This window comes from Pleuronectes platessa, chromosome 12 (assembly GCF_947347685.1).
Source record: "Pleuronectes platessa chromosome 12, fPlePla1.1, whole genome shotgun sequence".
In the NCBI taxonomy this organism is placed as follows: Eukaryota; Metazoa; Chordata; class Actinopteri; order Pleuronectiformes; family Pleuronectidae; genus Pleuronectes; species Pleuronectes platessa.
In genome coordinates, this window is record NC_070637.1 from 2,878,456 (window position 1) to 2,904,588 (window position 26,133).

A 26,133-nucleotide genomic window follows, 5' to 3' on the forward strand; every position below is an offset into this window, starting at 1 on the left:
CACATGTCCAAATCATTTCTCGGGTCTGGGTGAATGGTTCCTGGAGTGAGGACGTGACAACAACCAGACTGAGAGGTAGAGAACCGTCAAATCGAGCTAGCTCTCAGCGGCTAGCTGCTGCTCTCTCCGCCGGCTAGCTGCTCTCTCATCGGGGTTTAAGAGTACAGCAGCACATATTTTCAAGTGTAACCAGTGAACGGATCCCGTCTAACCACCACAAGAGTTGTTCATCTTGTAATAAAGATCTCAATGAGGTAATAGCTGTGTTTTTTCTATTTTCACTACATTTTAATATAGCCTATAAATATTGAATTTGAATATAAAAATATTAATGATTAATTGAAAATCGATCGTTAATTCTCCCGACGATCGATTAAGACAAATTAATCGAATGCCCATCCCTAGTCTGTATTAAATTATTGTTCAGTTTGGTACGCCCCATGATCCAAAAGACCCTGTATCATCACTTCTAGAGTTCAAGTTCTGCCCAAACTTTCCTTTTGTTCTCCGAATCCTTGATTCTGTCCAGAACCCGAGTTTTGAGCATAAGTTAAATTTGAATCTAAATATTTTGGGGTCAAAGCAGGAAAGCTGCTGGAAGTCTATTGTTTTTCTTCTTCAAAAGGGTCAGACAGCAAAAGCCATGCAAGAAATATTGGGTTCTAAAATATTAGGTACTAAAAATAAATCCTATTGACCTATGAGCTAAGCTGTAATAACATTTCACATTTTCTCAATTTACTCGAGATCTATCTTGGCCTCGATTCAAAACTGGACTATTTTAATACACATGAATCTTCGCTTTAAAGTTTCTAAGCTAAAATTTTGACATAACTGACTAACTGTTATCAAAGGAGTTTTGATGTATCTTGCAGTTTGAAAACAATTTAATAGGTTTTACTTAAGTATTCAAATTGGCCTTGTTAAGCGTGTTCGTTTATCCTAAATATGAGAAGATGAGCCAAACTCGGTTTGTTTAATCAAGTATTTATTTAGAAAGCAATGAAAGGTAACAATCAGCAAAGCAATGGGCATCCAACAAGTCGCATCAGAACACGAGACCCATCAGAACGCATCAAACAGCCGGCGCCTGTCTATTTTATAACAGTAGATCTTGGTTCTTCCTCCTCGAAAACGCGCAGGCGTAGTCTCTCCTTCTTGGCTTTGGAATAAGCAAGTGACAAGTCTCAAAATGTTCATCTCTTGACCAGCCTTGACACAGCTGATGGCATGTGGGCCAATGGTGTTGACAATTGGAGAAAAGATTATTGGGTTCTTGCTATATCAAAACAATGTTCTGTTTGTACAGACATTCAAAACAATTTAACCAAAACAACGAAACAGCATTGTGATGCAGACACATTCTAATTTTCAAGATTAAACACTTGGAAGGAAAGGGTTATTATTAATCATTTGCGTGAAGGCCTTATCTGGCTCAAACTACTTCTATCTTTATTCATTTAGAGTTGAGTTAGACACAGACTATAGCTAAAATATTGAAATCCTAACAGCCTTACTTAAGAATAGTGAGAATCACAATTTATATCATTAGTAAGTGTGAAATTAATTGTGTACTAACGTTACAACAGCATAGGTTTATGTTTCAAAACTGAAGTATCTTTATAATTATAGATGCTTATTTTCATTTTGGCTGTCCCCTTGTTTATCATAAATAACTTGACGTCTGTCTTCATCAAATTAAGCATTTGAGTGTGACAATTGTAGAGCAAGATTTATGGCCAAATAAACACATTTATGGTTTATTCACAAAAAAATGACCAAAATGTTCTTCCTCTGCATTTTTGGGTTAAACTCTAAATACTGAGGTCTGCACCATGGATTCCAAAGTATGTACGGTGATAACTCTCCTGATTGCCTAATATGATGAGGTTACAATAGGTCAGATGTGAAAAGATTGTGAGGAAGGGTGCCTGTGCACCTGCCACTTAGTACTTAGAGATATGTTCACTTAAAGACTCAGTTTTAAGCAAAATAAAGTCGGCCTTGTACCCAACAACCAACAGGTGGATTTTCTTGGTCACTAGGCTGCAGGTAAGTGCCTTCCTAGACTAACCCCAAAGAGAGAACCACCAACTGGCTTTAAAATGTGTCATATTTCCCATGTAAAGACACTTATTAGGGGGAGCGGGGTTCAGTGTCTTTCCCCTTTCACAAGACATCAAGACAGGAGGAGCCAGGGATCAAAACGATTGCCAAAATGTGAAGCTTCAAATGTCGGCATTCAGAGCTTTCGGACTGAACAATGTATGGCACTCAGTCAACGACCGTCAAGTGGATTCCTCTGGTTGAATCTTGGCAAACGTATCGATGCAAAGAGACCAAACTCAATCCAAATCCTACTTTGTGACAATTTGACTTGGCAACAGCAATAAGAACTTTAGATCATACTTGTTTTCATTAAAATAACACAAGAATTTCAAGATTAGTCAAACCCGCAGTGACAGACATGGCCCAATTTCCCTGCTGGCCGTGGTTTTGATTGACCACTGATGAAGAGTTCCCGTTTCGTCTCTCTTTCTTTCCTTCCATCCATTCGGAAGCCAGTGAGCTCTGGTTAATGGCAACCTTGATTGAGACCATTTACTCCCCCCTGCTCCATTAGTGAGGGCATTAGTGGTCTGAGCACAGTACAAAGAACTGGAGCTGGGCCACAGCCACAAGATTGAGAGCTGCATGGAAACCCTTTTTTAACCTTCATTACACACTGTCAGCCTGGATGCTGCCCAGTATATCTGCAGTCTTAAGTCTTATATGCCGCTGAGCAGTTTCACTGGAGCAGTTGGGGTTAAGAGCCTTGCTGAAGGGCATCACAGTGGTGGTGATGAAAAAAGCTTAGCTACATTCCTTATTCCATAAGCTTTAGGTCAAAGTCTACGAGTCACATGTTCCTCTGTTGTTACTACGAAGGTGATGTTTTGTCTTTTCTGTATTTTAGTTTTGTATTATTTCCTTAATATTCCATGTTTAACACTATTGTATAAAGTTTATGATATCATGATTAAATAACCATGGTGATAAACTCAAGTATGTGATCTTTCCTCCAGTCAATCTCCAGGTAGAGCCAAAGAGTTCTTGTTTAGATCAAAACCCTCCCCACTTCCTGAAACAAGGGAGTGGATGCTCATTGGAGGGAGATTTGTAATTCTGGCACAAAAGGCCAGTTCTCCACCCATTATGTACAGATAGAACTGCCAGGTGATAAAATACTAACAAAGAGCTGAGTGGGTGATCCTGCAACATTATATCACATATAACCCAAACCCCATGATGAATTTATATAGCTATGACACTGAACATGATTGCGTACAATTACATTTTTCTTTACTGATCTGGGACAAAGCGCTGCTATTTTGGATCATCATTTAAAGACTTGGAGCCTCTTCTCCAGTCATTTCAGAACCTTGAAATTATTGAAGGGGTTCATGATGGATTCCCTCTTCTGTTCAATTGACTGATGGTGGGCATCCAGACCTTTGTTAATATTTAGAGGAATCTATTCTTCCCCCTCTCAGCGTCCTCTGCAACTGATTGCAACTCAATCTCATAGTTAGTAAGGCGTTCAAATACTGTTCTTTTCTTCTTCTAACATTCTTTGGTAAATCTGGCCAAAGAGCACAGTGTTGATTTCATCAGTCTGAGGATATTATTTTCTGGCTTGGTCAAATGTTGATTTGCAAATTTCCGACGTCGACTTATGTGATGATTTTGCGTGTACGGTTTCATTCAGGCAAGTCATTCACTCCTCTGTGTTGAACACTATGAGGGGCACTACCACTCTGACAGTTAAACCTTCCTGCAGTTCTTGAAGATGTCATAATACACTTGCTCCGAGTGTCTTATGTTTACCTACTCCTCTGCCTCCCTTAACAGTAGTGGTACTTGCAATAAATGTAGTGTGTTGATAGCGATGGAGGCGAGGCTTAGCGACTTAGAAGCTCGGCTCCGCAGCTTAGAAACTCTGTTAGCTGTAGTTAGCCGGCTCCCGCTAGCCGCGGAGCCACCTAGCTTAGCACGTAGCTTAGCCTTAACTAGCAGCCCCCTGACTAGTCCCGTGCAGCAGGGAGCCCAGGGCAGCTGGGTGACGACCCGGAGGGGGCATAGTGCTAGTCTTAAAAAGCTCACGATTAAAGAGCCACCAGCTCACGTTTCAAATAGATTCTCTACACTCAGCGAGGCACCCGCTGATATATAAACTCTGATTATTGGCGACTCGGTTCTGAGAAACGTCAGGTTAGCGACACCAGCGACTATAGTCAACTGTATCCCAGGGGCCAGATCCGGCGACATCGCATCTAAACTGAAGTTGCTGGCTAAAACTAAACGTAAATACAATACAATCGTAATTCACGTCGGCAGCAATGACTCCCGGCTTCGCATGTCGGAGGTCACTAAAGTGAATGTTGAGTCGTTGTGTGCTTTCGCAAAAACGATGTCGGACACAGTCGTTTTCTCTGGCCCGCTCCCTAATACAACAGGTGATGACATGTTTAGCCGCATGTTGTCTTTTAACCGCTGGCTGTCGAGCTGGAGTCCTGTAAACGGCGTGGGCTTTGTAGATAATTGGCTAACTTTTTGGAGAAAACGTGGTTTTGTTATGAGAGACGGCGTTCATCCCACTTGGGATGGAGCAGCTCTCTTATCTAGGAATATTACTAAATCTATAACATGACAACCCATAGTTGGGACCAGGAAGCAGAGCTGCAGTGCTAAACACTTCTCTGCGCTCCCTCTGGATCAGTCACTCAACCCCATAGAGCAGGGGTGGGCAATTCATTTTCTCCAGGGGCCACATGAGAAACATGGACAGTTGTGGTGGGCCGGACCAATTAGCTGGACTCAATTCTATTCATAATAATTTGATAAGCTTCTACAGCTAAGAGTAAATGTTACGGTTAGGCAATGAAAAAGTGAGGCACTTTAATCAACATTTACAAGAACAGTTGTGAACAAAATATGCAATTTTTGCACTTTGCCCAGACTGAGTCATCTGACAGCTGCGTGGTAGCCTATGTCCCCATGTTCAGTCTCATGCTCCTCCAAAAGTGCAACAAACTGTCTGAGATTCAATGCTCTTGCCCTGATAAAGTTAACTAATTTAGTTACAACATCAGTAACATGATTCATTTTGAGCACTGACTTACACAACACCTCCTGATGTATAATACACAGGGTTCATACACATTTTGACCAATGGATTTCCATGACTTTCAATAACTTTACACCAACTTTCCATGACCAAACATTTTGTGAGATCTCAGTGTATACATGCAACAGACTAAATTTAGTATTTATGCTAACAATGAGAATTTCAAAGCATGCAGTATACCTTGAATTACACAAATGAAAGAGACAATAGTGTGATAGACGTCTGTTGTAACCCATGGCATGTACTTTTCCATTTGTAGCCAAGCATGGTTAAATCTACACTTCCCTGGCGTAGTGCATTATCTCGCCTGCTTCCCCACCGAACATTTCAATTAGTACGAGATAGTATGCCTGTTTATATTTTGAGCGTATTTCTTTTAAAAGCATATGAATTAATTAAAACTCAGCGTAAATTAACGACATGAAAATATGAATATAACAAATTTCCATATCTTCTCCAAAATTTTTGGGATTACATTTTTTTCAAGCACTTTTCCAGGACTGGAAATAAACATTAAACAATTTCATGACTTTTCCAGGTTTTTCATGACGGTGGGTTAATTTCCCTCACTTTATCTTGCATCCGCTTCAAAAGTCCGACAATTTCCCCGTCAGATTTGGACAGCCATCGGTTGTAACACCTGCCAGTTTGTCCCATTTGAGTCCCAGCTTGTCCAAGCATGCAGTTACCTCCGTGTACAAATCACTCCCAGTCGTCGTCCCTTTTATTGAACGCATTGCTCCCAGCTCCTCAGTAATCGGAGTCTTTCGTCATCCAACGTACAAAGATGAGTAACTGGGCTGCGTCGCGGACATCACAGCCCTCATCCAGAGCCAAGGAGAAAAAGTCAAAATCTAATACTTTCTTTAGCAGCTGAAGCTCGAGATTTCCCGCGATGTCCTCGATCCTTCTCGTTACGTTTCGTCCGTAAAAGTCTCTCCGTGCTTTGTCTCGTAGTGAGGGTTCAAATTGTAATCCTTAAAAACAGCGATCTTTTCTCCACAAACCAAGCACACGGCTTTCCCTTTGACTTCAGTAAATAAATACTTAGCAGTCCATGTCTCGTTAAAAACTCTATCTTTCTTGTCTTAACGTGGGCTGACATTTTTGCGGACTAATAGCTAACTCGCATCTCTTCTTAACTCCGTTCGCCAACACATCATCCGCTCGCGGGCATTCAGGATGTACGTCAGGTAAATGTTTAAAAAAGGCACCTTCAAAATAAAAGAAATGTTGTCGTATTCTTTGCATGATGTTCACTTATTTACGTGTGATTCCTAATATTCCGTTGACTGCATCCTGATGAATATTTCAGTCTAAATCAGACCTGGGCATTGTACGGCCCCCGGGCCGCATCCGGCCCTTTGGCCGTCTGTGACCGGCCCGCGTGCGGTCAACGGAATATTAGGAATCACACGTAAATAAGTGAACATCATGCAAAGAATACGACAACATTTCTTTTATTTTGAAGGTGCCTTTTTTAAACATTTACCTGACGTACATCCTGAATGCCCGCGAGCGGATGATGTGTTGGCGAACGGAGTTAAGAAGAGATGTGAGTTAAAGGCCAATGTATGCTTCTCCGTTTTGACGGACTCGGACAGATAGGACCGCCCTCTCCAACGTGGAACGCCCTCTCCGTGCCTCTCCGAGGCTCCTCGGAGAGCTTTTCGTGCAGCTCTCATTTTTCTAACTACACGTCGAAATGACGGACAGCCCACGGATAGCACTTGGCTGTGATTGGTCTGCTAACGCCAGCATTTCGGAATGGAAACTTCCTGTTCCATTCCCTACATCACAATAAACCAAAATCACAACTACGACTCTATGATTAATGTGACAAGTGTGTTAAGCCAGCGGCGTTGTCCGGCTGACGGTGGCTGGTTAGAGCACTTACAGCATGTGTGTACGGTCACATACGGTTATAACGAACTTTGATAACGGGGCTAGCGGGCTAGCCACCATGCTAACTGCGGTGGGAACAGCGCAAAAACCCGCTGACTTTAATCCCACGGCTCTCATGACACTGTTTCTCAAACACCGTCAGGTTAGAAGCAAACACTTGGTAGTAGTTAGTATCGGCTGTCCGTGATGACTGTGTGTGGAAGCTGGGGGGAGCTAGCTGCCTCCGTGTAGCTTCAAGCTGTTGCAGCTGTTGAATTAGCAACGCAGTTTGGAAACAAGACCGGGGAACCGCTGCGCTAAGACACGATAACATAAGCATTTTGACCCGCTGGGTGTCACTTTATTCAGCAAAAACTGTCGCGTCATCAACATCCTTTTTCTGTTAGTTGCCATCGTTCACTGTGTGTGAGGAGCCGGGAGGACGTAAATAAACCAGCGTGGACTTCTTCTATATACCTCATGAGAAGCATACTGAGGCCTTAAAGGCCTCAGTATGCTTCTCCGAGTCCGTTGCGGACTGACTGACGGACGGACAGAGCGGACGGACCCTTTTTGATTTATAGTTCTACGAGCCTTTTTGTTGTGAAAACAATTCACCGCCAGAACAGTAGATGGCGCAACTGAAGTCGAGCTTAGAGAAGCCTACCTCATGAGGTATATAGAAGAAGTCCACGCTGGTTTATTTACGTCCTCCCTAACCCTAACCCTACGCCTACTATTCAAAACTAATAGAAGAGAATAAAAACAACCCCAGGTTTCTCTTCAGCACTGTAGCCAGGCTGACAGAGAGTCACACCTCCACCGAACCCAGTATTCCTCGATCCCTAAATAGCAATATCTTTATGACCTTTTTTAATGATAAAATTCTAACTATTAGAAATAAATCAACCATCTCCTGCCCTCAATTGGCACTAATACCCTCCAAACAACAGAGATCTCAGACACGGCTGAGAATCCTACCCATTACTTAGACAGTTTCTCTCTGATCACCTGTGATCAGTTTACCAAAATAATCTCAGGTTCTAAACCAACAACCTGTATCTTAGATCCCATTCCTACAAAATTACTTTTCACTTTTTACTTTACTTTAAATTCTGCCCGTAATTGATAGTTCGTTACTTAACACAATCAATCTGTCATTATCATCAGGTTATGTACCACAGTCTTCTAAAATAGCAGTAATCAAACCCCTAGACCCAGAGGTTTTAGCCAATTACAGACCAATATCTAATCTCTCCTTCATGTCTAAAATCTTAGAAAAAGTGGTAGCCAATCAGCTGTGTGAGTTTCTCCAGTTAAATAATATATATGAAGACTTCAGTCAGGGTTTAGAGCCAATCACAGTACAGAGACGGCCTTGGCAAAAGTCACAAATGACCTTTTAATATACCTATTAATCAGATCAGGGACTTGTGTCTGTCCTCGTTCTGTTAGATCTCAGTGCAGCATTCGACACAATTGACCATCAAATTTTATTATAAAGACTCAAACAGTTAATTAACATTAATGGAACTGCCCTTAACTGGTTTAAATCGTGTTTTTCTGATCGCTCCCAATTCGTGCAAATTAATGATGAGTCATCTGTGCGCACCAAAGTTAACCATGGTGTTCCACAGGGCTCTGTTCTCGGCCCAATTTTATTCTCATTATATATGCTTCCACTAGGAAACTACAGGACTGTCTCAGAAAATTAGAATATTGTGATAAAGTTCTTTATTTTCTGTAATGCAATTAAAAAAACAAAAATGTCATGCATTCTGGATTCATTACAAATCAACTGAAATATTGCAAGCCTTTTATTCTTTTAATATTGCTGATTATGGCTTACAGCTTAAGAAAACTCAAAAATCCTATCTCAAAAAATTAGAATATTTCCTCAGACCAAGTAAAAAAAAGATTTATAACAGCAAAACAAAATCAAACATTTGAAAATGTCCATTAATGCACTCAGTACTTGGTTGGGAATCCTTTTGCACGGATTACTGCATCAATGCGGCGTGGCATGGAGGCAATCAGCCTGTGGCATTGCTTAGGGTTTATGGATGCCCAGGATGCTTCAACAGCGGCCTTTAGCTCATTTGCATTGTTGGGTCTGGTGTCTTTCAGCTTCTTCTTCATAATACCCCACAAATTCTCTATGGGGTTCAGGTCAGGGGAATTGGCAGGCCAATCGAGGACAGTAATGCCATGGTCAGTACACCAGTTACTGGTGGTTTTGGCACTGTGGGCAGGTGCCAGATCATGCTGGAAAATGAAATCCTCATCTCCATAGAGCTTTTCAGCAGACGGAAGCATGTAGTGCTCTAAAATCTCTTGGTACACAGCTGCATTTACTCTGGACTTGATGAAACACAGTGGACCAACACCAGCAGCTGACATGGCTCCCCAAACCATCACTGACTGTGGGAACTTCACACTGGATTTCAAGCAACTTGGATTTTGCTCCTCTCCAGCCTTTCTCCAGACTCTGGCGCCTTGACTTCCAAATGAAATACAACACTTGCTTTCGTCTGAAAAGAGGACTTTGGACCACTCTGCAACTGTCCAGTGCTTCTTTTCCATAGCCCAAGTCAGACGCTTCTTCCGTTGTCTTGAGTTCAGAAGTGGCTTGAGCATGGGAATACGGCTATTGTAGCCCATTTCCCGGACACGTCTGTGAACAGTGGCTTTTGATACCTGGACTCCAGCTTCAGTCCACTGTCTTTGAAGCTCCCCCAAATTCTGGAAGCGACCCTTCTTCACAATGCTGTTAAGGCTGCGGTCATCTCTCTTGGTTGTGCAGCGTTTCCTGCCACATTTCCCCCTTCCAACAGACTTTTTGTGGATGTGCTTTGAAACTGCACTCTGTGAACAGCTTGCTCTTTGAGAAATTTCTTTTTGTGTCTTGCCCTCCTGATGGAGGGTGTCAATGATGGTCCTCTGGACAGCAGTCAGATCAGCAGTCTTCCCCATACTTGTGATTTAGTTTACTGAACCAAGCTGAGTGTTTTTCAAGGCTCAGGAAACCCTTGCAGGTGTTTCGAGTTAATTAGACGATTCAAGTGATTAGTTGAGTACCCTACTAGTATACTTTTTCATGATATTCTAATATTTAGAGATAGGATATTTGAGTTTACTTAAGCTGTAAGCCATAATCAGCAATATTAAAAGAATAAAAGGCTTGCAATATTTCAGTTGATTTGTAATGAATCCAGAATGCATGACATTTTTGTTTTTTTAATTGCATTACAGAAAATAAAGAACTTTATCACAATATTCTAATTTTCTGAGACAGTCCTGTATATCAGGACACACTCGGTAAATTTCCACTGCTATGCGGATGACACCCAGTTATATTTGTCATTAAAACCTGAACAAAGTGATCAATTAACTAAACTTCGAGCATGTTTCAAGGAGATAAAAACCTGGATGACCCGCAATTTTCTCTTATAAAACTCAGACAAAACAGAGGTTATAATACTTGGCCCTAAACACCTTAGAGATACATTATCTAATGATATAGCTGCGCTAGACGACATTGCCCTTGCTTCCAACGAAACAGTCAGGAACTTGGGAGTGATTTTCGATCCTGATTTATCCTTTAATTTACACCTAAAACAAATTTCTAGAGCCGCCTTTTTCCACTTGCGTAATATCTCATAAATCCGACATGTTCTTTCGCAAAAAGATGCAGAAAAACTAGTCCACGCCTTTGTTACATCGAGACTGGACTATTGTAATTCATTATTATCAGGATCCAGCAGTAAGTCGTTAAAGACTCTACAGCTTGTCCAAAATGCCACAGCACGTGTCCTGACGAGAACAAAGAGAAGCGAGCACATTTCTCCAGTATTAGCATCGCTACACTGGCTTCCAGTTAAATCTAGAATAGAATTTAAAATTCTCCTCCTCACCTTCAAGGCCCTTAATAATATAGCGCCTTTTTACCTTAAAGAGCTGTTAGTACCTTATAAACCCACTAAAGCACTCCGCTCCCAGAATTCAGACCTACTTGTCGTCCCTAAAGTCTCTAAAAGTAGAGTAGGAGCCAGAGCTTTTAGCCATCAAGCTCCTCTGCTGTTGAATAAACTACCACTTTCAGTTCGGGAGGCAGACACCATCCGTTCATTTAAGAGTAGGCTCAAAACCTTCCTTTTTGATAAAGCTTATAGTTAGAGCTAATTAGTGCGCCAGAACGTTACTTGTTCTATTTTATGACACATGACACACGGAGCTTCTTTTTCCAGCTTCTTCTTCCTCTTCTCCATCCCTATCCCCCTTCCCCGGAATCCCTTTGCTTTATCACCCGCAGATCCAGGGCCTCTGTGGCCGGACCATGGATTGCGGTTTGTGGATCGCGCACCGGGGGTCGCGGTGGTGGATCCAGTGTGGCGGATTCTGTGTCATGTGGGCTGATCGTGGTGCTGGTGGCGGACCCTGTGTCGCGTTGGCATTGGGTACGGGTGGTGAACCAGGACCGTGGCGGTGGCTCGTGGTGGGTCCTGGTGGGCGGAGGTGGACGGTCACTGAGGACTGGAGTGGCGTATGGTCTGGATGGTGGATCGTGGTCCTGCTGTTGCTGACCATGGACTGTGACTGCAGCGGAACTGCTTGGCATGTCATGTTGGGGTTGTCCTTCGGGATGTTTACCCTCATCAATGCTGCTAAAAACTTTAATCTGGATGATGTTTTCCTACACATGGCATCTATTGCACTTCTGTCCTTCCTGGGAGAGGTATCCCTCACATATGGCTCTCTCTGAGGTTTCTATGTATTTTTACCCTGTTAAAAGGGTTTTTAGTAGTTTTTCCTTACTCTTGCTGAGGGTTAAGGACAGAGGATGTCACACCCTGTTAAAGCCCTATGAGACGAATTGTAATTTGTGAATATGGGCTATACAAATAAAATTTGATTGATAGATTGATTGATTATGGACGTCTGGCTTTCTTCCCAACATACTTGCAGTATAATCTCAGAGTTTTCTTGATGTTCCAAATCTTGCCCTTAATTTCCATTTCCAACAGGGAAAATGTCAAGCTTGAAACTCTTTATTAACTTTATTGTGTAGCAATCAGTTGAGTGTTACTGCAAGAGTTAAAGAGTCAGGATTTCCAGGGGCAGCAGGGTAAGGTTATGTTCGGGTCCTGTATGATTTTGCAGGTTCAGTGGTGCGGATTGGCTCTCATATATGAGCAGATGACTGGGAGTAAAAAAAAAAAAAGCATGTCTGCACTAGTGTATATTTATATTGCTGTATAAATTTAATCATCCATAACGTACATAAGTAAATATGTTTAGATTCATTATCCGGTAAGTTTTTGGTCAATACTGTAATCTCTTCACGACATTGAGTCATTACTTTGTGGATTATCAAGCACTGAATTACAGGTACGTTTTTAGTATTCATGATTATATCATAGTAAGTATTGAGCATGCAAATATTAAAATGTACGCATGCATGCATATATTAGGCGCATGAGACTGAATGATACATTCCATAGAAACAAAAAGGACTAAATACTAGGGATGCATCGATATGGAAATTCTTGGCCGATACCGATATTTAAAATAACAATCTGGCCGATAGCCGATACGATGCTTGTTTATTTTCTTTTTGTTGTTATTCATTCACCCTTTTGTGCCAGAAAAATAATTAAATCATTATTTAAAAGCACTATTTAAAAAATGTTCAGCCCTTCATCACTCTTATCTTTTAATGAGCACAAATTGAATCAGATTTATGAAACAATCTTTGATTTAACTAAACTTTATTTAACAGAGACATATTATAACCATTTTACCGCAAGTTGAAATGGCTCCTTGGGATCTTAATAAAATGACTAAGATATTTTGGTCAAAATACCACAAGGATAATTTAAAACAGCACCTTTTTACCCTGTCTAAAACAGCCCTGTTAAAGTATCATTATAGAGAACGCTCTTCTCATTGACTTACGGTAGCAGTATTGCCCGTTTATTAGATGTGTTACGGCTTCTGTGTGTATGACGTATGTTGTCAATTCCCTTGTTACCTGTGCATGAGACGGATGAATAGAGCCGATGCACATGAGAATAAAGTACTTTAACAGACGCTACGCTCATACTTTCTACACCAAGTTACACTGCGTGAGTCAAGATAACTTAACAAGCCCTCCTCAGTTTTACCTGTATTTAGTGTCGGGCAGAAATCACATCGCGTCAACACCCACCCTGGCCCTTCGCGATGCTTGTTTTAATTAAACAGTCGGATTCCCCTGGTCCGCACCAGTTCTCAGTCAGCTGCTAGGCGCCAGCCGAGGCGCACCGCAGGGTGCCCCCCCCCCCGTGGGAACAGAGGGTTCCCCCAGCGGTCGCCGTAGCTGAGGTGATCCGCAAGAAGGGCCCGACACGCGTCCAGAGTGGCTGCCGCCGTACCCGGTCCCCTCCAACGGCCCGCCTTCAGCGCCGGAGATGGACACCGCCCCGCGGTCCAAGAGAAAGAAAGCCCCCGCACCAGCGACGCCGTGAGGCGCCACCAGATGAGGACCTCCGCGCGGAGAGGAGGGCGACGGAGCGACTGCTCCCCCAGCCGCGGCACGTGCCCAGCGGTTTTACCGCAAATATGAACATCGGCCAATGATATCGGTGAAAGTCAAGTTTATTACCGATAAGCTGATATCAGGAAACGAGGCGAATATCGGCCGCTACCGATGTTCGGCCGATAAATCGGTGCATCACTACTAAATACCTTCCAGCAAAAGTCAGTATGACACTTTGGCTTGGACGTTCATTTGTCTAAACTCATAAGGACATGAAAAGCTAAAGAATGGATCGAAGAATGGCTAAGTTTTTTAAACGATTAATTTACTTTAATTAATGCCAACTTGTTTCTGAACCTGAAAAACTTCAGGCTTCCACTCAACCACATCTTGAATTTATGGTATTATTCCAAACCATAGGGAAGTGGAGATAAAGTTAAGTGTCATGCATTGGGATTCCATTAACAGTAGCATCAGGCTTCAGACTGTATTAAAGCTCCAGAGGCAGACATCTCCCTCTTCTGTTAATGGCGAGTATGAAAAAGTATTTGCCCCGGTTGAACACTCAACTGCACAGAAGGCTGAGGTGACCCTAACTGAACATGGGCAAGATCCATATTTTTTTGCCAAGTCATTAATCAGAGGGCAAAAACATCTTCATACTTAGAGATCTGAGTTGAGAATAAATGTTTTGGATCCATCTCCACAGTTTGAAAGTTAGATCATGTGTTGTCTTGGCTTGTCAGTGATAATATATAACTTTTGAATGAAAAACAACAAATGGTTCAACATGCCATTAAGTTGGAAAGAAGGCAACAGAAGCTCATACCTTTGGTAGGCAGTCCTGAGGTGTGGGCATGGGACTGGCCTCACCATCAATCTGTCCAGGCTTTGTTTTGACATCAAGGATGAGCTGAGCCAAGTCGTTCTGCTGGAAACGGGTCCGTTTACCAAGGGCACCTTGATAAAGCAATTACAACCAGTTGTTACCTTAAAGTCAGTTATCACTAAGGCTTGATCAGTATGTGTCTTACAGCATTAGTACTAAAATTAGACAGCCTCATGCCCAGGAGTAGGTGCTGCTGAGCTTTACATACCTGTCAAGTTGATATTCAGCCCTGAGAGCTCCTGTGCCTTGTTGATGTGCTCCTTGGCTGACTGATACTCGTAGTAGGTCAGATTCATGTAGACACACTCCAGATGGAACTGGATAGCCAGGTTTCCATGTTCCGACAAAACAGACTGGCGTTTCAGCACTGTGAAAGAGGAGAGTAACAATCCAGTCTCCAAAAGTACTTTTTTTCTGATAGGATACGAAAACAGGGCAACATGAGCAGATGGACAACAAACTTGATGACCTAGTTAAGCAGGGCTACATGTTTGTGGTAATTAGTATGTGGCAGCCAGTGTCATATTTTTTAATCTTTTTCAGCTTTTAGCCTTGAAATTTATGATGAAAATCCTGTATTGTAGAGAAACGTGGACATACCTGTGTATTTGTGTTATGTTTGCTTTAATCACCCAACATCATCTTTGTTAAAAAAAAAAATCACGTGTGTCGGGCTATGACACAATCTAAAAAAAGTCATTCACCCTCATTACAAAACAAAGGGTCTAAATGTTTTATGAACACCCGTCCATAAAACATTTAGACCCCTTGTTTTTTTACATACTTTGTGAAAAAAAATAAATAAATAAATAAATAAATCTCTCACAAAAGTATACAATATATATTGAGTATTTTGCAGGAGACTCTATAATGTGTCTGAAAGGTAGCAGAACAAATATGTTTTGTATTTTTCAGCAGTCATTTCATGGTCTGTATTTATAAAAGCTCTTTCATAAATACAATCCAACACATTAATCAAGCAGCTTCAATATATACAAGCAGTAAACTTCTGAGCAGAACAAGGGGCCTTGAACATTAATAGTGTGGATTCAGAAAAGGAACGGCCATCCAAGTACTCCCTTAAGCAGCATCAATGTAAACCAAGACGGTCCAACAAAGAGCTGATGCCTTGAGGTAACACATTAAAAAGGTAAACAGAGCACAGAGGTGATGGCAAAGGAGGATGAAAGCTTTGTCTCCTTCTCTTTGCTGTGAAGCTCCTCTGCGTTCCTCCCATTTGATGCGATTATTAATTTGGCCTCAGAAAGGGCCCTGTCACGGAGACAGAGATATGCTCAGTGGCTGTTGGTGCCCAGATTGAACAATAAGAGAGAGGAGAGATAACATGCAACTCATCTGTGTCACCTTTAGCTCAAATGATTTCACACTGTAGTAGACTGACTTTGTAGTTGCTTTGTGAGCTGTTAGGTAGGAGATCTTCCATTATGCTGCCTGTATTTGTTTACAGTGAACAAAACAAAGCCAGCATGATGCCACCCTACTGTGTGAATTTAGACAGCATGCTGGCGTTATGGAACCAGACGTGACGTGGACCACTACAGTGTCAGTGTCCTGTCCCTTGGACACACTTGTCCATTCGGATCAGTCTGTCTCCATGGTTTGCTTAAAGGTGGAACAACAATGAACCCCCCACCTCCTTCATGTTTGTATATCTAACACAGGATGGCAAGTTGTAGTAAGACGTACAATATCAACAGGCTTTGTTAACAGGGCTGCGAGCCACATATTTTATTATATTTAATCATTTAACCTCTTTGCATGAGTAGGGAACTTTCAGCTTCCATGACATATGCAGACCACAAAACTATTTTGAAATACAAAAAGCCACTCAGAGGAACCTTTTCATCACAGTAATTGATTTTGATTCTATGACAAAAGTAAATAACATGAAATAGTAGATGTGTCAATCAAGTGTTATTATTCTGACTACAAAAATACAAAAAACAGCTAAATTCCTGGCATCACCTCCCCAGAGCTGTGTAGCATGGGAGGAACTGATCTGTATGCATTTTACAGCAGCCTCCTCATAAACGATGGTGCGGCCAACTGCTCCTCCACAATATGGATCGGTCTATTTTGAAGCCAGCACATACTGCTAACCTTCACACACAGTTAACCATCACACAGCAGATTGCAAACCAATGAACGCCCACTGCTTTAAACAGTTAACTCAAGCTCAAGAGATGAGAAGAAAAATAAACTGTTATTCAATATCCTCTGATAACAGCCCTGCTGCTTGGTTCCAGCTATACAAGAAGGAAACTAGCAGTGTTTCATCAAGGGGGATTAAAAGCGCATACTGAGCCAAAATACACTCTAAACGAATTAATCAAAGATAATTATTCTAATTGAATTAATTAAAGTAAACAATAGTCTGTGGAATAAAGGCATTTCTTCAATGTTTTCAAGTCCTATGCAACAGTTTCAATACAAACACCAGTACACATTTCTCAAAGTTAAGTTGTTCAGTATGAAACTATCGATTAGTTTGTGCTTCTCACATGACCCAACAGCTGTCATTAGTCCAAGGCCTCATCCAACAATCAAAGTTTAGGTTTAATTTCTTCTTATTAGTTGGAATCAAAGCTCTGACGTGAATTTTCCTAAATCTAACGTCGGTAACTGTACAAATTCCTATGATTATGTCATTTAATCTATACTCACAAAGCCATATGTGAAGAAATGCTGGCTCATGCTCCACCATACTACTTAGGTTATACTATACTCTAAGTCTAAGAAACATACCACATGTCTTCCTGGAGCTGCAGTCTTTGGTTGATTGTTTTAATAATTGATCATTTTATTAAAACTGCTTTATATGCTGATGCAAAAGTGGTGTCATACACTTGGACGAAACCGACGATGTCAGGAGAGTTTGAGCCGACACTGGTGTCTGTGTCTTGCCAAGAAAATCACATGATCTCCACAGTGGAGTTAATACGTCACTTCCTGCCTCTGACTGCTGCTCCATCTCTCTCCTGAATAACGCAGACGATTTGTTGCCGTTGTGAATGTGTTTATGGAGAGAACCTCCTGCTGTGTTGTGCATGTGTGCAAGACAGACTACGGGTTAACTCTGTATCCATTCTCCCGATTTTACCTGCAGGTCTTTTTTGAAAATGGCTTCAGTTTCAATGTGATAATAAACTTTCTAAAAATGATTTTTTCTTTGTCACTAGGGGAAATTGACTTAGATGAATGGATCTTTTTTTTTCTTCATAAGGCTGCAACGTAACAAATACTACCTGATTACAGTGTGTGGCAGTTGACCATGCCACCAGGCTCTCCCTACAGCAGCCAGAGACTAACCGCTTACTCCTCAACATTTTACCTTGCTTTATTACCGATCAAACATAAATTTCCAAACAAACATAAGTTGTCCCAGAAATAACCTTTTCAGGTTTCCTGGCTCTGCTCAGTCTCTATGTCCACTCTTGTATCTCGTGCACTGATTGTTCTCACAGCTATCTCCACACAGTGATTTAGAGTCTATGCCTTTAAACGTATGGAAGTGTTGGTCAGTTGTATTTCCTGGAGCATATTTCATGTATAACTGGAATCTGGAATCCTGCACAATTTGAACACCATTTTTATTGTGAAAAGCTGCTCATGACATGCTCAGGGGTTATATATGACAATAAAATACATTTTAACCAATCAGGCTTGTTTTGATTCTCTCAGTAACAGAAACACATCTGTTAGAAACGCCAACTCAACTCTGTTAAAGCACAAACGAATGTGATAAACAGCTTTTCCATTCACTATGATCGAACTTTATTGACAAACCAGGACTTAAAAGATGCTTGGGAAGATATCACTCTGGGAATAAACCATTTTGTAGTGTAACAGTAAAGTGGCAGTGGGTGAGAATAACTGTCCAACCAGAGCTGGGTCCAAATGGCCCACTGATGCATTATTTTACTAAAACAGCATTTAACCATAAATGAAGCAGGCTACTGTTTATATGAGTGGACCATCTATGGTTTAATGCTCCAGTCTTGCTGTACGACACAGAGCACACATTCAAATAAGGGTTAAGTCATGAGCTTCACAAGCTGAGGCCGTTGGGCCTGGTACGCGCCATGGAAAACAAACCCAAAGAAAAGTCCCCAAATTTACAGACGTTCACATTATAGTGACCGACCTTTTTCCATGGCGCTCTGGGCCAATTTAAGGAGCTGTGGAGAAAAAGCCTCCAGGATTTGCTGATGCAGGTTGATGTAGCGAAGGGTCCACCAGGGCAGCAGCTACACACGCATACGAAAAACAACAGAAGAGACAAATAAAAATAAGTAAGAATAAGCCAAAGGACATATACAACAAATGAAATATAACCAACAATATTTGTACAGGTCTGCTCGATGCTGACATTGCTACAACCAAATCCAACAGCAAAAGAGACATGAGCAGTCAGAACATTTTATAGGCTGTAAAGAGGCCATGATGTGTGCGGAACCTGTAAACAGCTACCGTAGCAGGAACTAACAAAAGGTGTGTGTCTCTGTATATGTGCGGTTGCTCATGTGTGTGTGGGACGGATTTCCCTATTATAGCATGAAAAGGGGTAAAATACAGTCAGGAAGCCCTACATGTGCGTTACACCATTCTGTGGGGTTGTGAACACCGTTGAGCTGTTCATTTCAGGCCTTAAAGTAAAATATATGATATAGTGATAGCATATTAATGATATTTCTAAATTGTTACCCTTATGATAAAGTATGTTATCATTTATAAATAATCAGTGTTTCCCCCACGTTCACACAGCAGCGGCGCGCCGCCGCTGCTGAATTTTCTCCGCCGCTGCAATAAAAATCCTTCTCCTAATTTTTTTTTTTTTTTTTTACGTAGCTCCTTTTAGAAAATATACAGCGCGTAACGTCAATTGCGCAGCACGCGGCACATCGTCACGTAACCAACATCAAAGAAGAGGCTACCCTACACGGATGCAAAGTTACATTGATTCCAGCAGTAGCGAGTGAAGCGGAAGATCGAAGAAAGAAGGAAAGAGAGAGACAGACAGAGAGAGAGAGACAGACAGACAGACAGAGAGAGAGAGAGAGAGAGAGAGAGAAAGTAAGTTGCTAAAATGTGTCGCTACATGACCACCAGTGTTAAAAACCCTCTGAGCCCAATCATTTTATTGTATCTATAAACCGCAACCTCCGTGCCGTTTTTCCTCTAGTATTGTGTGTGTGCGTGTAGGCCTATGTGTGTGTGTGGGTGTTGTCGCTCTTTTTGGGATCACTCATAGCCTTTACAGGAGCTTATATCCAGTCAGGAATTTATAGCCTAGGTATTTTCGGGAACTTTGGAAAATGAATCCATACTGTTAGATCCGATGTTGTTCTTTATTGCCATATAAAATCCGTTTTCATCGCATATTTTAGTTAGGGATTTATGCTAATCGCCTGTAAGCATGTGGTCATTAGCATAAATGCAGGGAAACAACCTAAGGACTTCTTAAAAGATCATGAATAGTTTCTATTATGTATAACTTATATTTATTTTATAATTTTCTCATCACTTTTTGACGCCCAAGACTAAGAAGAAGTGTTTTAAGCAATAACAAGCTTAATCAATTTGCCTTTTTTGTGTCATATCAATAAATAATTGTGAGATATTATTTGCTTTTCTTTTTTTACTGTCTAATTGATAATTTCCTACATTCAAACGACATCACTGCAGCACACATATTCTGATAGTCCAGGTTGTGACCCAAATAAATGATAGCTTGACAGCTATGCATTATAAGGGTGATGAATGCAATCTTAATAAGAGAATAAATCCAGGCGAACCAAAACATCTCAAAAATGGCTTAGGGCTCAGAGGTTAAAAGGCTGGTACAAGCTCTTAAGGGATGCACTGTGCACAATGTATATATGTAACATAGTTAAATAATATATATTACATTTGCATTGTCATCTGTCTTTATCAGATACACTGATAAGGAAGGGCAGCTGTTTAGCCAGTTCTTGGACCTGATTATATTTGCGTTGTGGCATTTTTTGTTTAAATATTACTATACAAAAATATAAAAATCTGTAAATGAAGACACAAAAGGCAAAGTTACAACACCAATAATCCCATCTACAGTAATACACAGGACTGTTTGAATAGGATTTAAGTGCATATTCTCCTCTCAAAGTGCACCAGATTCATGCATTCCAATGTAAAGGGTACAAAAAATGTTCATGCCCCCGGACCCCCCTAGAGGGCTCGGGGACCACACCACCGCTGCTGAAAAAAATCCTGCGGGAAACACTGATAATAGTTACAATAAATCATGTCTATATTAGGATACTATAATAGTAACATTGTAATGGCTTCTTAGAAGTAGATATTAAGAGTGTTTGCGTCTCCATCTTATCGAACATGCAAACTTGAACTTGTCCAGCACTTTAGCTCGGTGAACAAGTCTCCAATCACTGAAGAGGGGTAAGAAAAGTGTACTGCTGATGTAAATTTGATGGAGGGACAGCTTATCAGCTGGTCAGCTATAGCAGATTAAATACTTTGTTTAGTTGTGTATGTTAAGATATGTAAGCCTTTCTGTCCTGTCCTGTCCTGTCCTTTCCTGTCCTGTCCTGTCCGACTAACATTACACTGCTTACCAAAGACATGAGGCTCCAGCTCAAGCTTGTTTCCTCTGGCTCGTTACCTACGGTGTGACACTGTGGCCGCCTGCCAGTGACCGTTAAAAAAAACATCAACAAGCCCCTCCTGCTCTCTGAGACATCAAGGGGCATCACTTTGGCATTCCTTTTAAAAGTCCTGTATGAATGTTTGTGTGAATGGATGAATGTAAAACTGTACTGTAAAGTGCTTTGAGTGGTCATCAGGACTAGACGGGCTCTATATAAATCCAGACCATTTAGTATTAAACAAAAAAAAATGCACAGACATTATTTTTAAAGGGATGACTCAGTTCGACTGGGAATGCATTGGGTGCAGATAAAAGTGTTCCAGAGAACGCCTGTTCCAAATGAAGAAATTGATTTTCTCTGCCATTGAGCCAAATAAAAGAGCCACAAATAGACAATTTAGGAAAGACATGAAAACCAGCAGCTTGTTATTGTCAACATTCCTAAAAACTGAAGCAGTTATTTTGAATTTCAATGTCATTTTTGTCAGAAAACACATGTGTAGGTCTAACAAATGAAAAAATGCTGCTCTCAAGGTCCTTTAAGCAGAAATAACACACTAAGAACAGTCCGGGTGCTGCATGCTGACTTTAAGTGCTGACCACAAGCACAACCCAGCCATCTCCTGTACTTTTTTCATCTCACCAAAGCACAAAGAGGCAGGGAAGAAAAATGTATGTCTTGCAGCCATGTCAATGATATAGTTACACCAGAGTGCCCTTAGCCCCTGAACCCTCCTGTTCTTATTCAGCACAGGGCGAGTGGCAGTGAACCACGTAAAAAGCGTATTTGTGTGTCAGGCAGGATAACTCGTGCCTCATTTCCAATGTAAGATGACCTTTCTTGCATGGTTACATGGAGGTTTAATTGACTGTCTTACTGAATCAATACCTTCCAACACACACATGCACTCTTAGCTAAGCGTGTTCACACATGCATGTATATTCATCATGGCAGCATACACGCATATCCTGTGCATGTGTTCAAATCCCACCTGGAGAAACTGGTAGCGGGCTTGGTGGAAAACGCTGGTGGTAATTTACTCCCCTGTCCCTCATTAGCATTTAAAGAGCAAATTAACACTAAATCCCTTTACAGCAGAAAAAGGGGTCAATACCATTGTTATACTTGTGTACACGTCCCAACAGGTGATATCAGAGAAGCCGTTTGACAGCTGATGCTCTTAGGAACCTGCAATTAGCACAACAATTACACTCTGTCTCATGTGACTTCATGTGAAGTAGAGTTTAAGAGGCGATGACTTATAGGAGCTGAGGCCAGAGAGTGATGGTCGATGCTTATGATTTATTTTGCTTCTACTTATTTACATAAAGGTTCATATAAGATTATTGGATAAAAAAAAAAAACGATGGTAAATGTGAAGAATGAGCCAAGAAACTGAGCTTATTAAATAAACAACATGCCTTCCAGCAACCAGTCTGCTTGACTTAGTAAGACACGATAATGCTCTATGGCTTCAGCTGCAGCATCAGTGGGTGTGTCATCCCCCAACTTCTGTCCCAGTTCAGAGTGCAACTTCTTTCTTCAAGTTTCTTCTTTAACTACAACATTGTAAATTTATGCCAGTTCATCAAAATGCTTCTTACTTGAAAAGTTGCTCCTCTGTTTTTAGAGATGTAAATACACCAAGACATGCAACACTACATCCATGGTCACGTTGTGAGGATCAGTCTTCGAAAGTCGACTGCTTCAGATGTCTCTCCATATGTTATGATTCCTTCTCGAAGATAAACTTTGATCTGACACTTAAGGTCTTATGTATGTTCTGTAAAACGGTAGGTAGACCTTATACTTTGCATTAGCCACCAGCCAAGAGTCCTTGAGCTGGGCTGGTGAAACACCAATGCACACCGTTTACTGTAGGACCTACTTTCTGTGGTTTTAAAAACTAAAGTGAGCCCCAGCATTTTGAGATCCTTGAAGTATTTTAAATGGTAAAATGCTCTTATAGGAGCCTAATTAAACCATTAAAGCATTGTACTAAAATGATTCTACAAGAAGGTGTTTATTGCAGAAAAAGGGTCTTACCTCGAGGCTGTCCATCTTGGAGGAGCACCTGGTGAGAATAATGCCGGCCAGCAGGAGGAGGAGGGGGTTAGCCACCAGGGTGTACACCGACTCCCCATCCAGGAGCAGGCTGGAGTGGATAGCGTCTACCAGGGTTTTGGGCTGCAAGTGAAAAATATACAAATAAGACTGATGAATGTGGTCTGAGATTCAGGCCAGTTGGAGAAACAAACATTTAGATTGAATGACTGAAGCCTCTGGCAGGGAAGGATGGCTGTAATAATATTCAACTCTTCAAGTTTTCACCATTCAAATTTATTCTATTCAGAATTGTGTCATCGTATCCCAGTGAACCCAGTGGTATAATCACAACATGAACCTTTCTAGAAGAGTTTATGTATCTTAAAACAACTGCTTTCTTAATACACACCTTGGTAAAAACTAGCAGTCCAGCTCAGAAGCAATGAAAACTTACAGTGACTAATCACCTTTCTAGGACCATTGAGTGAATATAGTTTGCACACTCTCAAATCTGGGATTTAACTATTCTCACGTTGGGTGGGATAAGGTTTGCAGCCTGAATAAAATGCTTATTTTGGAAGTCCATTTTGTTAATTACAAATAGATTAATTATGATTATGGTCAAATGCAATGATACCATCATAGATCACACACTGATTATTTGTCCTAGAAATTACATGACCATTGTATGGACTAAATTGGTTTTATAGCAACCTTCATACAAATAAAAAATGCAAGAGCCTGGAGCATCTGAGATGTGGCTGTTAAAACTCAACAACTGAATGCAAAACTCTAACATGCAGCCAATATGAACAGCTGACCTAAGAAAAAGATGTGCCAGTACAATATTGACACTGGCTTCTCATATGAACAGAAGACGCAATTGTTCATCGTTCAACAGATTTATTTTTTACAAAGCAGCAGCATCAACTAATAACTAGCAAGAAAACTAATATAAATGAGTCCTAAAAATACAGTAGAATTGTAAAGTATCTGTACTTTACACAGAACAAAACAACTATCTTAAAGCACGTCACTGAAATATTTACTAATTACGAAGCATATTTAGAGGTAGATCAAAGCCTACGAGGGGTAAACTCCCACAAAGTGGTGGTGGAGGTCAGGGTATCAGTCTCTCATCTTCCACACAAAGTAATTATATTGCATACTCCCAGGGCACCATACTGGCACACAACAAACTGCCAGCAAGAAGCATAGCAGATAGTCTAGTCTTTCTGAGCCTGAACATCAATCCAGATCCAAGCCAGACGAAGGACCTCTACATGAGGTAGCAGGGAAAGGCAGTGTGTTGTTGGATGGCTACAACAGTTCCACTTTCCTCATCAGCTGACATTTCCCTGCACTTCATGTAGACACACCACTCCGGTTGATTGGAGGACCTGAAGGAGGAGCACTGGCAATCCCATAAAAAATTAGATTGGGGTCCCTCAGCAGTCACCTTCACAAAAGCTCCTGACATTCATGGAGGCTCAAAGATTGAATTCTGGCATTGGAAAACAGTAGATCAGAGATTCTTTTATGAAGTAATATTGATAATAATCATGAATATGAAATGTAAGGATAGACTATATGTTGAAATACTTTTTCATATGCTATCCAGAGAGCTTCAACTAAGGGCATCAGCCACCTCGTCCATGAGCCATGGCTCACCTTCTTCCTCACCCTTTAGTAAATGGCTGCTGTTCAGGGACATCAGGGTCTCCTGAGTCTGCACTGCTCTGTCAGTATAATATACTTAACAAGTGTAAACTAACGCAACTTGACAGAATAACAAACTAAATCCATTATAAGATATGCATCTATGGCAATGAGCATTTTGATGAACTGGCACAAACCATTTTTACTTCCATTGCGCAACTGCAAAATTGTTATAAATGTTGGTCACAATGCTATAGATTGAATAAAACATTGGGCTGTATTCTTTCAAAACAAAAGATTGTTATTAGTCTTTAAAATAAAGAAAAGCTTTCTTTGGTTAAAAGGGAATAAGTGCTGATGTCGGATCTATCTGCTAAAACGACCTAAGTTTAGCTTTAGTAGTCAACAGTCTCTACATTAAGCCTTAATACTATTTGTTGCTCAGTCTTTCATTGATATTTGTTCACGGTAACTAATTGTAGTCTGTAAAAAAGCATTTTCTTACCTGCGACTGGACCATTGTAACTGAAGGTAATGGCCTTGTGTCATCTGTTGTGTGCGACTCAACAACTGTTTTTCTTGCAATCCTATCTATTGCAGCTTTAAGTTGATATTTGCTTTACTTGTGGTTACCTGACACATTTTGCAGACACAGAGCTACATAAGCATGCATTGGGGGTTGTGTTTGGATTTTAAGTACAATGTTCACTTTTCTTTAGCTTGTGTTTGGTCTCCACCAAAACACGGCTTTTTAGTTGCTAAATGCTCCACCATGTTGGCCAGGTAGTCTAAGAGTAGGTTTATCAGAGCTTTTTCACTGGAAAACAGCAGCTAGAGAGGTTGAATAGCAGAGACACTCAATTATAGATGACAAAAAAGCAGGAGAGACTAATGAGGGGGTTTCCTACCTGGGAGGAGAGCAGGGCCGGGGGCAGCAGGTCGTTGATATGGGTGGACACCGGAGGACCGGTCCAGTTACTTTGGGCAAACATTTGGAGGCAAGCTACAGCCAGCGCCATCACTGTCAGCTCCCTGCAGCAGGAGGAACAAGGAAAACACTGGATTTAGTGGACAGAAACGCAGGAGAGAAGAGATTAGGATATTTTCAGGTTTTCAGAATTTACAAAAAACATTAGCTCAAAGAAGTTTCTAGAAAGGCCCTGTCTATTTTCTAGCTGCAAGTAGGATTTTCTGTGAGGTTGAGAAAATATTAAGCAAGGGGATGAAAAAAGAGGAAAATGTAGTATGATGAAAGGAAAGAAGGAGCAATAAGCACAGCACTTGACAACAGTCATTCGCAGACAGA

At 41.1% G+C, this 26,133-nt stretch overlaps 1 protein-coding gene across 1 annotated transcript in view; it reads right to left on the reverse strand.

The window, feature by feature from the left end:
• ttc27 (tetratricopeptide repeat domain 27) overlaps positions 1-26,133 on the reverse strand; it is a 72,756-nt gene that overhangs the window by 39,700 nt on the left and 6,923 nt on the right. The window contains exons 3-7 of the mRNA XM_053436178.1: positions 25,736-25,859; positions 23,169-23,309; positions 18,623-18,725; positions 14,666-14,824; positions 14,398-14,528 (exon numbers count right to left, since the gene is read on the reverse strand). Coding sequence (XP_053292153.1) covers positions 14,398-14,528; positions 14,666-14,824; positions 18,623-18,725; positions 23,169-23,309; positions 25,736-25,859 — 658 coding nt within the window. The remainder of the gene's footprint in view (positions 1-14,397; positions 14,529-14,665; positions 14,825-18,622; positions 18,726-23,168; positions 23,310-25,735; positions 25,860-26,133) is intronic.